The 11858-nt window shown below is 51.2% G+C and overlaps 1 protein-coding gene across 2 annotated transcripts; it reads right to left on the bottom strand.

Annotated features, from left to right (window-relative positions):
- Nucleotides 1-1208: 1208 nt before the first annotated feature.
- On the bottom strand, nt 1209-10078 carry LOC127541938 (keratin-associated protein 5-6-like). Of its 2 annotated transcripts, none has more exons than XM_051967291.1 (3): nt 10033-10078; nt 2216-2494; nt 1209-2185 (listed from the first exon to the last, which is right to left on the bottom strand). In XM_051967291.1, exons 1-3 carry the CDS (start codon nt 10076-10078, stop codon nt 1713-1715), a joined length of 798 nt encoding a protein of 265 aa, XP_051823251.1. In that variant the 3' UTR covers nt 1209-1712. The 2 variants fall into 2 exon arrangements, with proteins under 2 accessions (XP_051823251.1, XP_051823252.1); XM_051967292.1 differs by lacking the exon at nt 10033-10078 and having other exon boundaries at nt 1209-1839; nt 2035-2185; nt 2369-2519.
- Between the last annotated feature and the right edge of the window lie 1780 nt (nt 10079-11858).

Genomic DNA, 11858 nt, shown 5'->3' with positions numbered 1-11858 from the left:
GTGATCGTTTGGTGTTCTTCAAAGGTGTCTTGTGACTCCATTGCCTACAGCTCCAAGGTCTCTCTTGCTTATTGGAGAGGTGGGAGATCAAGTTCTCCAGTCACATGAGTGGCAACTTCCTTTCCCCAAATTGACATGGGCCAGACAGAGATGAGATGAGGAAGACCTCATTGTATCCAGACCATGAAGCCCCTGGGTTTTCAAGAAGCCCCTGATAGTTGATGCAAAGGGATTTTCTATCTTTCCAGATCATGGAAAAAGTGTTCAAGAAACTGTTCATCCATTCTGCAAACAGGGGTCAGTGCATATTTATGAAAGAATGACTGTTTCTTTTGGTTTCCATTTTATTTCCACTTGATTTTTGATAGTTGCTTCCTGAAGGTTTTCAATACTTTTCTCTACCAGTCTTATCCCTCCCAGGTTTTGTTATCACTACCATAATGATCATCTTCTTGAGGAAATAATTTAGTGAGATGCAAAACCCCAAACTATTTTGCTGTCTCTCTCTGTCCTTCTGGGTCAGTCTCTGTCTCTCAGTTTCTGTTTCTCTGTGTGTGTCCTTTTCTTGTATAACACACAATATGTGCATTTACCCCCAACATGATTGGTACACCTGTTTTCTGAGGACATCAAGGAGGGCAGCACAACTGGTCACCTGGAAGAGAGTCTCAGTCAGAACTGTTTCATAACACATGGAGAGTCAACACCTGAATGGGTGTAAGCAGATCCAGTTCAGCAGAGATCAGTAGAAAGCACAGGCCTCCCTGAGGTGCTAATACTCAAGTGTACAGCTTACAGATTTAGGGAGCATGGCTCCTGTGTGGTTGGCCAGGGGCTGGGTCTGTTTAGGGAATGCAAGGGCATTTGGAGTCAGCTGAAGAATGGGGCGGCCATTCCTCTACATGCATCCTTCCGAAGCCCAGGCTGACTGGACGAGGATATTGAGGGAGCTTTTGGAATGGAGATCAGCCCCACCCCTCCCCCCAAAGAAGTCACTCAGTGTTGATTGAGGTTAAGGGAATCTCGCAAATAAACCAGTTTGAGGCCAATGTCCCCAGATCTCCCAATTGGGCAGGCCAAGGGCCCAAGAGCCCCCGAACTCACCTACTTATGAAAAGGGCTGACAGTGCTCAGGGCACAGGTGGCAAATCACCCTAAAAGGTTTGTGAAGGAAAGCAAGACATTTTCATGATTATGAGTAGCTTTTATTGAAACAAATGATTATCTAGGTTTTCAGGGACAGCTCAGGGTAGCCAAGATAAGCAAAGAGACCTTTTGGAGGAGTGAGTTGGGGAGTCCGCGAATAAAGGCAATTGGGAGGCAGCTCAGCAATCCCCCATGTTGGCCTCGCATCTGGGGGCAGGGCAGATGATCCTTGGAGATTACCAGAGGTTCCGCTGGGGGTCTGCATGGTGTGCTGGGCAGCCCTTTGCCGGGTGTTCTTGGCAAGGTGATGTTCCCTTGGCAGAGTAGGTAAGTGTGTGAAGTGTGTGAAGGATGAGAGGATGGGAGTTGTCACAGCAGTGACTGCTGTTTCCTGGCTAAGAAAGAAAATGAGGAAATCCGAGGCTCAGGATTCCCTGATGATCCTGGGGCCTGGGTCATCATCAAGGATGCTGAGACAGGAGCTGGGGATGGGAGATGGGAGTGGAGGAGAGGTCTTGCTGAGGAGGAGCAAGTTTTCCTCAAATGGGGAGTGAATGAAGTGAGCCTCAGATCTTACACTGGCAGCAAACGGGAGCACAGCAGCTGGACTGGCAGCAGCAGGGCTTGCAGCAGCTGGACTGGCAGCAGCAGGGCTTGCAGCAACTGGACTGGCAGCAGCAGGGCTTGCAGCAGCTGGACTGGCAGCAGCAGGGCTTACAGCAGCTGGACTGGCAACAACCCCCACAGCCTCCACCACAGCTGGAGCAGCAGCAAGCAGGCACACAACAGCAGACAGGCTTGCAGCAGCTGGACTGGCAGCAGCAAGGTTTGCAGCAGCTGGACTGACAGCAGCCCCCACAGCAAGAGCCACAGCCTCCCTTGCAGCACCCACAGCTGGAGCCACAGCCTCCCTTGCAGCACCCACAGCTGGAGCCACAGCCTCCTTTGCAGCCTCCACAGCTGGAGCCACAGCCTCCCTTGCAGCCCCCACAGCTGGAGCCACAGCCTCCCTTGCAGCCCCCACAGCTGGAGCCACAGCCTCCTTTGCAGCCTCCACAGCTGGAGCCACAGCCTCCCTTACAGCCCCCACAGCTGGAGCCACAGCCTCCCTTACAGCTTCCACAGCTGGAACCACAGCCTCCCTTGCAGCCCCCACAGCTGGAACCACAGCCTCCTTTGCAGCCCCCACAGCTAGAGCCACAGCCTCCCTTGCAGCCTCCACCACAGCTAGAGCAGGAGCAGGCTGGCACACAGCAGCACACAGGTTTGCAGCAGCAGACGGGCACACAGCAGCTGGAGCCACAGCCCCCACAGCTAGAGCCACAGCCCCCACAGCTGGAGCCACAGCCTCCTGAACAGCCACAGCAGCTCATGATGTTGAGAGATTAGAAGAGATTGGTGTCCACAGGGGAGAAAGGTCTAAAGAGAGAGGAATCAGTAGGTGGTGGAAGCCCCTCTCAGCTCCCAGCTTTTATACTGTGGTGCAGTCCCGGGGGCAGGCCTGGGCACGTGCCCACAGCCCCCTGGCAGACACCCTGCAGAAGCAGGAGCAGGCCCCCTGGCTCCCTGGGCTGTTGTTGGACACTGGCCCCCTGGCTGCCTCTGGGTCAGGCTTTGGTTTTTTTGGGAGAAGGCCTTGTGGCCATGACTCACCTGGAAGCACCAGGTGGCTTGTTTGGCCCTGGTCACAGGGACCTGGGGCTCTGGCAGCTCAGGATAGAAGCCTCCAGGCTCCCCGACATCAGCCCCAGCTGACAAGGAGATGGCGAGAGCCCAGGGCAAAAGCAGGAGCTTCCTGGAGATCTGGGAGCAGGTGCCAGCAGGCACGTGCCTGGCAGAAGGTGGTGGGCTCCTAAGCCCCATGGCCGTGCCCAAGGCAACAGGCTGAGGGAGGAGTCAGGCCCAAGGCAGGGCTGAGAAAGCTGCTGCAGACAAGGCAAAGGAGCCATGGCCCAAGGATGAAGGGGGCAAGACCACAGGCGGGCTCCAGGGACCATGGTCCTGTGCTGTGTCAGGTGAGAGGGGACCAGGCAGTGGCTGCCCAGAGAAGGGAGGGAGGGAGAAGGAGGTCCAGCCCAAAGGGCCAGCTAGGCAGAGTGCTTGATCCAGCAGAGATGAAGGAACTGGGCTGGGGAGCAGCCTCCTGAGGAGACCAAGGCCAGGGGAGGCAGATTCCTGGGAGTCCATCCATGAGACTTGGGGCTCATTGCTGCCTTCCTGTGCAGAGATGGATCCTGGATTGCCCCATTTCCTACAAAAGAGAACAGCAGGAGGGGGAAACTGGTGAGGGATCTGGGATCACGGGCCAGGGGGCTGCACCTCTTGTGGAATTAGGAGCAAAGATGGGGAGCTTTGTGTCCTTGACTCCTGGCACTCATGGAGGTTGGGGTAAGGCAGGGAAAAGCTCACTCAAACTTTGATGTGAGGGAAAATCTGTAGGGAGGGAGAGGACTTTTATCATTGAATTAAAAACAATTGCGCAGGGCCCTGAAGACTAGGAACCCACCCACTTTGGGTCATGGAGCCCCCTGGTCCTAACGTGGGGGGGGGGCTAGCAAGGGATGGTATTCACTGTGGCTATTTGTAAAATGATGTTGGTTTTCCCTCAATTACATGTAAAACTATGGCTGACATTTCCTGCTTGAAGTTTTGAGGTTTCAAGTCTCTTCTGCCATTATTTCTCTCTGCCCTCACAGAACAGTTTAATGTAGCATAAGCATATATAAATATACAACACGTTTCGATATCCATAATTGTGTGGAAAAAGTTCCTGAACAAGAAAGGACAGAAAGAAAGAGAATGAAATAGAAAGAAGGAAAGAGGATGAATGAGAGAAAGAAGGCAAGAAAAAAGAGAGAAGCACAAAGAAGAGAAAGGAAGGAAGGAAGGAAGGAAGGAAGGAAGGAAGGAAGGAAGGAAGGAAGGAAGGAAGGAAGGAAGAAAGGAAGGGAAGGAGAGAGGGAGGGAGGGAAGGAGGGAGGGAGGGAGACAGAGAGGGATGGAGGGAGGGAGGGAGAGAGGGAAGGAGAGAGGAAGAGAGGGAGGGAGAGAGGAAGGAAGAGAGGAGGGAGGAAGGGAAGGAGGGAGGAAGGAAGGAAAGAAGGAAGGAAGGAAGGAAGGAAGGGAAAGGGAGAGGGAGGGAGGAAGAAAGGAAGGAAGGAAGGGAGGGAGGGAGGGAACTTCCAATCATATGCTTGTTCATTATTCTGATGCCTGCATTTCTTTCTCTGGTTGTGGAGAGTCTGCTACATCATGGGTCCTTTGGGAGTCTCTAAAATCATGGTGTTGCTGAGATCAGGGAAATCATTTCCAGTTGTTCAACACACAGTTCCACTGTTACTGTCGAGAATGTTCTCTGGTTCTGGGCCTGTGTCTGCATCAGTTGTTGTCCATGTTTCCAGGTTGTTCTGAAATCATCCTGCTGGTTATGTCTCAGAGCACACTGAGAGTTCCCCCTAATGGAATGGCACCACTTGTTGAGCTGGTCCCCAATGAGGTACATTCCCTTCATTCCTCATTCTGAGCCGCACCACAAACAGCTCCTACAAATGCTGGGTACTGAGAGGTTCTTTCTGACATCTCTTTGGATTATAGACCAAATCATGGTTCTGACACCTCAAAGTGTATTCTGAGTTCCATGGCCATTTAGGCATAGTTTTTTTATTTTTTTATTTTAGTTTTTATTATTGTGATGGCTTTTTATTTACAAAACATATGCATGCGTAGTTTTTCAACATTGACCCTTGCAAAACCTTCTGTTCTAACTTTTCCCCTCCTTCCTTCCACCCCATTCCCTAGCTGGCAGGTAGTCCAATACTTGTTTGATATGTTATAGTATATGTTAAATCCAACATATGTATACACATTTATACACTTATTTTGCTGCACAAGAAAATTTGGATTTAGAAAGAAAAAAAAAACTGAGGAGGAAAACAAAAATACAAGCAAACAGTAACAGAAAGAGCCAAGTCCATCAGAATTGTTGTTGCCATGTATAATGATGTCCTGGTCCTGCTCACTTCACTCAGCATCAGTTCCTGTAAGTCTGTTCTGGCCTCTCTGAAATGATCCTGCTGGTCCTTTCTTACAGAACCATAGTATTCCATAACATTCACATTCCATCACTTATTCAACCATTCTCCAATTGATGGGCATCCATTCAGTTTCCACTTTCTAGCCACTTCAAAAAGGGTTGTTGGGCATAGATTTAAATGTCTTTCCTAAATGTGTGGATCAATTCACAGCTTCACTCAACATGTATCCATGTCTCAGTTTTCCCAGGGTTCTCCAGAAGCTATTGTTTTCCTTTTTTCTTCCCAAGGACCAATCTGATATGTCTGAGGTGGGAGCTCTAGACTTGCACTTGTCTGATCCAGGCTGACTTAGAGCATTTTGGCATAAGACATGAGCCTCCTTGCATTTCTTTATCTCAAAACTGCTTCTTCTTATCGTTTGACCATTGGTCAGTTGGGGAATGACAACCCATTTCTCTGTCTATTGGAGAAATAGGGGCTGAGGTATATGCCCAGTCCCACCTTCACTTGTGTGTTTTGTTCCAACTAGTGCGGATTTGGTTTTCTTTGGGCAAATCCCTTTGAATGTCACCTAATCCGAATGCTCCCTCTTGCATGTCTGCATGCTCCCTGGATCCTGTTGGGTATTCAGTCATATCCCGATCCATAGATCAGCCAGCTCTAGCATGGATTGGAGATATCAGCTTTTAGGTCTAAATGATGGATCCATCTTCTCTTGGCATGTGGTGAGAGAGGCTGATCTACGCCTTCATTCTGCCTTCCTGTGTTCCATGTTTCCCAGCAGTTTTTGTCAAGGAATGAGTTTCATCCCCAAAGCTTGGGTCTTTGGGTTCAGCAAACTGTACAGTTCCTAGTGTCCTGTGTCCCGAGTCTCTTCCCCTGCTCTAGCCCTCCCCTTTGTTTCCTTTGGAGGAAGAGCTGGTTTGGATACTTAGCACCTTATGATGCACATTGACACCTGGTCCCAAAGGATTCTTTGACTGCAATCTTGCATCCCACTCCAGGCAGGGAGGCTCTTCTCTTTGTTCTTTGTGCTGCTTTGGCCCTGCCAGGTGGGGCTTTCCCTCTTGGATTGGGCAGGATTGAGGACAGGGCCTGCAACTAATAGGAAGGTTGGAGAGGATTAGCTCCCCAGCCAAAGGTCCCTAGCTCAGCCAGGAAGGCCAGACCTCACCTGTCTTTGAGAGTAAATATCCCCAGGAAGATTTCCTCCTTTTTTTTCACTCTGTTGCTCTGCCCTTGGCACCATCTACTTGCCCCCAAGAAGCTGTCTGTATCCCTGCCACTTTCTCTCCCCTCATCATGGCTCACCTGACCACCATCTTTGCTTTATCATCTGCATCCACTAAACCTTCACAAAGAGACCCTTGGCCACAGGCCCAAGCCCTACTGCCCATCTTACCCGATGGCCACCTTCTTCCAGCCAAGCCCATGGTTCCTTGTCAAATTCAATCCTAGGCCAAGATGGAAAAGGAGCTTCCCAAAGAGATGGAGCCCAAATCTTCCATCCCCCTAGTCACAATCCCCAGAAGCGTTCTGGCATGAAAGGGATGGGAGGAGTCCTTTTCATGAACTGGGCTTCTTAAAATCCCAGGGGCTCCATGGTCTGGATACAATGAGGACTTGTCCCTCTCCTCACTTTGCTTCATCTGCTTTTCTACTTTCTTGTGCACTACCAGGTTGTCAGTGGACCACTCTTGCAGACATGATAGCCCCTCCTTCCCCTCTCCCCCACCTCCTCCCATCTTCTTTCAATGCAGCCCTGATCCTGGTGATTTCTTGGTATGCTTCAAAGGTGGCTTGTGACTCCATTGCCCACAGCTCCAAAGTCTTTCTTGCTCATTGGACAGGTGGGATGCCCAGCTCTCCAGCCACTTGAGTAGCAACTTCCTTTCCCAAAAGTGGCGTGGGCCAGACAGGAACACTCCTGTGCTTGTTCTCTGTGTCTGAGTAGGTGCAGCCCTTGCTGGGGAAATGAGAACAGAGCTTAGAGGAGAGACCTGCTGCCTGCAGAGCTACTTGCTGCCCAGCCCTTCTTGGGGTTTCATTGTTACCTGAAGAGAAACTGTTGCTTCTTTGTCTGCCTCAGGGAAGAGTGGAAAGAGTGTTTGCTCTTAGGCTTTTGCAGGCTGGAAGTTTTTTGTTTTGTTTTTTTTTCCCTTGGCTTACTAGCCTATTGGAGCTGTGACTTGAACCCATTCATGGCTTGAGGGATCCTAGGCCATGGGCTAGAGAAGCCATGAACTCCTTCTCTGGAGAGGTGACTTTGCCTCCCCTTTCCTTTCTTCTTCCTTTCCTTGCTTTCCCTTTTCTGGTTGCTCTACCTAGCCTTTCTAAGACACCTGCCCTAGGAGAGCAGAGGCACAGGCCCACAGCCCACTGCTGATAGGGAAGTCATGAGGCTTTCCCCATTCCCAATGGTGCTGGCACTTGGTCTGAGGTGGGGGGGTCTGTCAAAAACATTCCGGAAAAGAGCTTGTTTTCCTTCCCTTTTAGGGGCTCTACCAAACTGCAGAAGCAGGCAGGATCTCTTAGCTAAGGCCATTCTTCTCTGTATAACCATATATTCTCAGTGGGGCTTCTCTGCCCAACTGATAGTTGATGCAAAGAGATTTTCTATCTTTCCAGACCACAGACAAAATGCTCAAGGAATTCTGCAAAATGGGGTCATGGCATATTTATGAAAGACTGCCTGCTTCTTTGGGTTTCCATTTTATTTCTGCTGGTTTTTGGATGGTTCCTTCCTGGAGTTTTTCAATACTTTTCTGTCTTATCCCTCCCAGGTTTTGTTATCACTACCATAACAGTAATCTTCTCTGATGAAACAATTTGCTGAAATGCAAACCCCCAACTAACTCTTTGTCTCTCTCTGTCCCTCTGTGTCAGTCTGTGTCACTCACACACTGTGTGCGTATCTGTGTTTCTGTGGTTATCTGTGTGTCCTTTTTCTTGTCGAACTCACAATATGTGTATTTCCCCCAACATGAGAGATTTTTCTGTTTTTTTTTCTGGTTTCTGAGAACTGAAATGAGGGTAGCACAATTAATCACCTGGAAGAGAGTCTCAGTCAGACCATTCCCCAACACATGCAGAGCCAACACCCAAATGGATGTAAGTAGCTCCAGTTCAGTAGAGATCAGTAGAAATCTCTGTCTCCCTGCTTCAAGGTGGAGGGAGCATGGCTCCTGTGTGATTGGTCAGGGGCTAGGTCTGTTCAGGGAATGCGAGAGCATTTGGAGTCAGCTGATGAATGGGGCGGCCATTCCTCTACATGCATCCTTCTGAAGCCCAGTCTGACTGGAGAAGGGCAGGCAGGAGATAATGGGGCTATCACTTAAGCCCTAGACATTGAGTGTTTCCCTTGGAAAATGGAAGCCCAGCTCCATTGGCAGTCAAAGTGTGCTGTGTGCCCAGAATGTGCTCTAAAAGCTTGAGTTCTCGGAATTGAGATCACCCCCCAGAGAAGTCACTCAGTGTTGATCAAAGGCAAGAATAACATCGCAAAGGGATCAGTTCTGGACCAATGTCACCAATCTCACAATGGGCCAGACCCAGAGCTCAAGAACCCTGAATGTACCTGTCTGTGAAAAGGGCTAAGTGATCAGGCACAGAAAACAGATCTCCCCAAGAAATTTGTGAAGGAAAGAAAGATATTTTCAGTGTTAAGGGTACGTTTTATTGAAACAAAATGATTTCCCTGGTTTCCAGGGATAGTCAAAGGAGCCCAAGATAAGCAACAAGACCCTTTGGAGGAGAGAGTTGGGGCATCCAGGAATGAAGACTGTTGGGAGGCAGCTCAGCAATCAGCAGTGATGGCCTCACATCTGGGAGCAGGCAGATGATCCTTTGGAGATGATCCAGAGGTTCCACTGGGGTCTGCATGGTATACTGGGCAGCCCTTTGCCAGATGTTCTTGGCAGGGTGATGTCCCTTTTGGCAAGGAGGTTGGAGAGAAGGGGATAGGGAGCAGTCCTGTGACTCAGTGGTTTCCAGGCTAAGGAGATCAGGAAATCCCAGAATCAGGGTTCCTAAATGGTCCTGAGTCCTGGGTCCTGGGTAATCTGCAATGATGCTGAGATAGGAGCTGTGGGTGGGAGCTGGGAGTGGAGGAGGGAACTTACTGAAGGCAGACTGCTTTAAATTAAGGTCAAAGGGAAGGGAATGGAGTGAGCAGCAGATACTAAACTGGTAGCAAAAAGGATACAACAGTTGGACTAGCAGCAGCAGGGCTTGCAGCAGCTGGACTGACTACAGCAGGGCTTGCAGCAGCTGGACTGGCAACAACCCCCACAGCCTCCCCCACAGCTGGAGCAGGAGCAAGCAGGCACACAACAGCAGACTGGCTTGCAGCAGCTGGACTGGCAACAGCTGGACTGGCTGCAGCAAGGTTTGCAACAGCTGGATTGGCAACAACCCCCACAGCCGGAGCAGGAGCAGGCTGGCACACAGCAGCAGACAGGCTTGCAGCAACTGGACTGGCAACAACCCCCACAGCCTCCACCACAGCTGGAGCAGGAGCAGGCTGGCACACAGCAGCAGACAGGCTTGCAGCAGCTGGACTGGCAACAGCTGGACTGGCTGCAGCAGGGTTTGCAGCAGCTGGACTGGCAACCACCCCCACAGCCTCCACCACAGCTGGAGCAGGAGCAAGCAGGCACACAGCAGCAGACAGGCTTGCAACAGCTGGACTGACTACAGCAGGGCTTACAGCAGCTGGACTGACAGCAGCCCCCACAGCTGGAGCCACAACCCCCCTTGCAGCCTCCACCACAGCTAGAGCAGGAGCAGGCTGGCACACAGCAGCACACAGGTTTGCAGCAGCAGACGGGCACACAGCAGCTGGAGCCACAGCCCTCACAGCTGGAGCCACAGCCTCCTGAACAGCCACAGCAGCTCATGATGTTGAGAGATTGGAAGAGATTGGTGTCCACAGGGGAGGAAAGTCTCAAGAGAGAGAGGAGTCAATGGGTTGTGGAAGCCCCTCTCTGCTCCCAGCTTTTATACTGTGGTGCAGTCCCGGGGGCAGGCCTGGGCACGTGCCCACAGCCTCTCTGGCAGATCCCCTGCAGAAGCAGGAGCAGGCCCCCTGGCTCCCTGAGCTGTTATTGGACACTGGCTGCCTCTGGGTCAGCCTTTGGTTTGTTTGGGAGCAGGCCTTGTGGCCATGACTCACCTGGAAGCACCAGGCGCCTGAATTGGCAAATGGGCATGTTTGGCCCTGGTCACAGGGACCTAGGGCTCTGGGAGCTCAGGGCAGGAGCCTCCAGGCTCCCCGACATCAGCCCCAGCTGACAAGGAGATGGTGAGAGCCAGGGAAGAAGCAGGAGCTTCCTGGAGATCTGGGAGCAGGTGCCAGCAAGCATGTGCCTGGCAGAAGGTGGTGGGCTCCTGAGCCCCATGGCCCTGCCCAAGGCAACAGGCTGAGGGAGGAGTCAGGCCCAAGGCAGGACTGAGAAAGCTGCTGCAGACAAGGCAAAGGAGCCATGGCCCAAGGATGAAGGGGGCAAGACCACAGGCGGGCTCCAGGGACCATGGTCCTGTGCTGTGTCAGGTGAGAGGGGACCAGGGAGTGGCTGCCCAGAGAAGGGAGGGAGGGAGAAGGAGGCCCAGCCCAAAGGGCCAGCTGGGCAAAGAGTGCCTGATCAAGCAGAAATGAAGGAGCTGGGCTGGGGAGCAGGATCCTGAGGGGACTAAGGCCAGGGGAGGCAGTTTCCTGGGAATCCATCCATGAGACTTGGGGCTCATTGCTGTCTTCCTGTGGGGAGATGGATCCTGGCTTGCCCCTTTCCAAGCAAACGATCACAGCAGGAGGGGAAAACAGGTCAAGGATCAGGGGTCAGTGAGGTGGAGGCTGCACTTCAGATGGAATTAGGAACAAAGATGGGGAGCATCGTGTGCATGAGTCCAGGTACTATAGAGACTGGGGTACAAAGCAGGAAAGGCTCACCCAGACCTTGACGTGAAGAAAAATCTGTAGGAAGGTAGAGGACTTTTATCATTGAATTAAAAACAATTGCGCAGGGCCCTGAAGACTAGGAACCCACCCACTTTGGGTCATGGAGCCCCCTGGTCCTAACGGGGGGGCTAGCAAGGGATGGTATTCACTGTGGCTATTTGTAAAATGATGTTGGTTTTCCCTCAATTACATGTAAAACCATGCCTGACATTTCCTGCTTGAAGTTTTGAGTTTTCAAGTCTCTTCTGCCATTATTTCTCTCTGACCTCACAGAACAGTTTATTGTAGCATAAGCATATATAAATATACAACACGTTTCGATATCCATAATTGTGTGGAAAAAGTCCTTGAACAAGAAAGGACAAAAAGAAAGAGAATGAAATAGAAAGAAGGAAAGAGGATGAATGAGAGAAAGAAGGCAAGAAAAAAGAGAGAAGCACAAAGAAGAGGAAGGAAGGAAGGAAGGAAAGAAGGAAGGAAGGAAGGAAGGAAGGAAGGAAGGAAGAAGGAAGGAAGGAAGGAAGGAAGGAAGGAAGGAAGGAAGGAGGAAGGAAGGAAGGGATAGAGGGAGGGAGGGAGGGAGGGAGGGAAGGAGGGAGGGAGAGAGGAAGGAAGAGAGAGAGGGAGGGAGGAAGGAAGGAAAGGAGGGAGGGAGAGAGGAAGGAAGAGAGCAGGGAGGAAGGAAGGAAGAAGGAAGGAAGGAAGGAAAGGAGGGAGGGAGG

The sequence above is a fragment of the Antechinus flavipes genome, chromosome 6, assembly GCF_016432865.1.
Source record: "Antechinus flavipes isolate AdamAnt ecotype Samford, QLD, Australia chromosome 6, AdamAnt_v2, whole genome shotgun sequence".
Classification (NCBI taxonomy): Eukaryota; Metazoa; Chordata; class Mammalia; order Dasyuromorphia; family Dasyuridae; genus Antechinus; species Antechinus flavipes.
Note: the sequence above shows the minus strand (reverse complement) of the source record. Positions and strands in the feature narration are given on the sequence as shown.

Bases quoted from the DNA above. Each gene is read 5' to 3' on its own strand.
- LOC127541938 (XM_051967291.1), bottom strand. From the start codon at position 10,078: ATGAGCTGCTGTGGCTGTTCAGGAGGCTGTGGCTCCAGCTGTGAGG. The intron at 2,495-10,032 runs GCTGTGGCTCCA...GCTGTTCAGGAG, and splicing joins CTGTGGCTCCAGCTGTGAGG to GCTGTGGCTCCAGCTGTGGG. The intron at 2,186-2,215 runs GTGGCTCCAGCT...GCTGCAAAGGAG, and splicing joins TGGGGGCTGTAAGGGAGGCT to GCTGTGGCTCCAGCTGTGGG.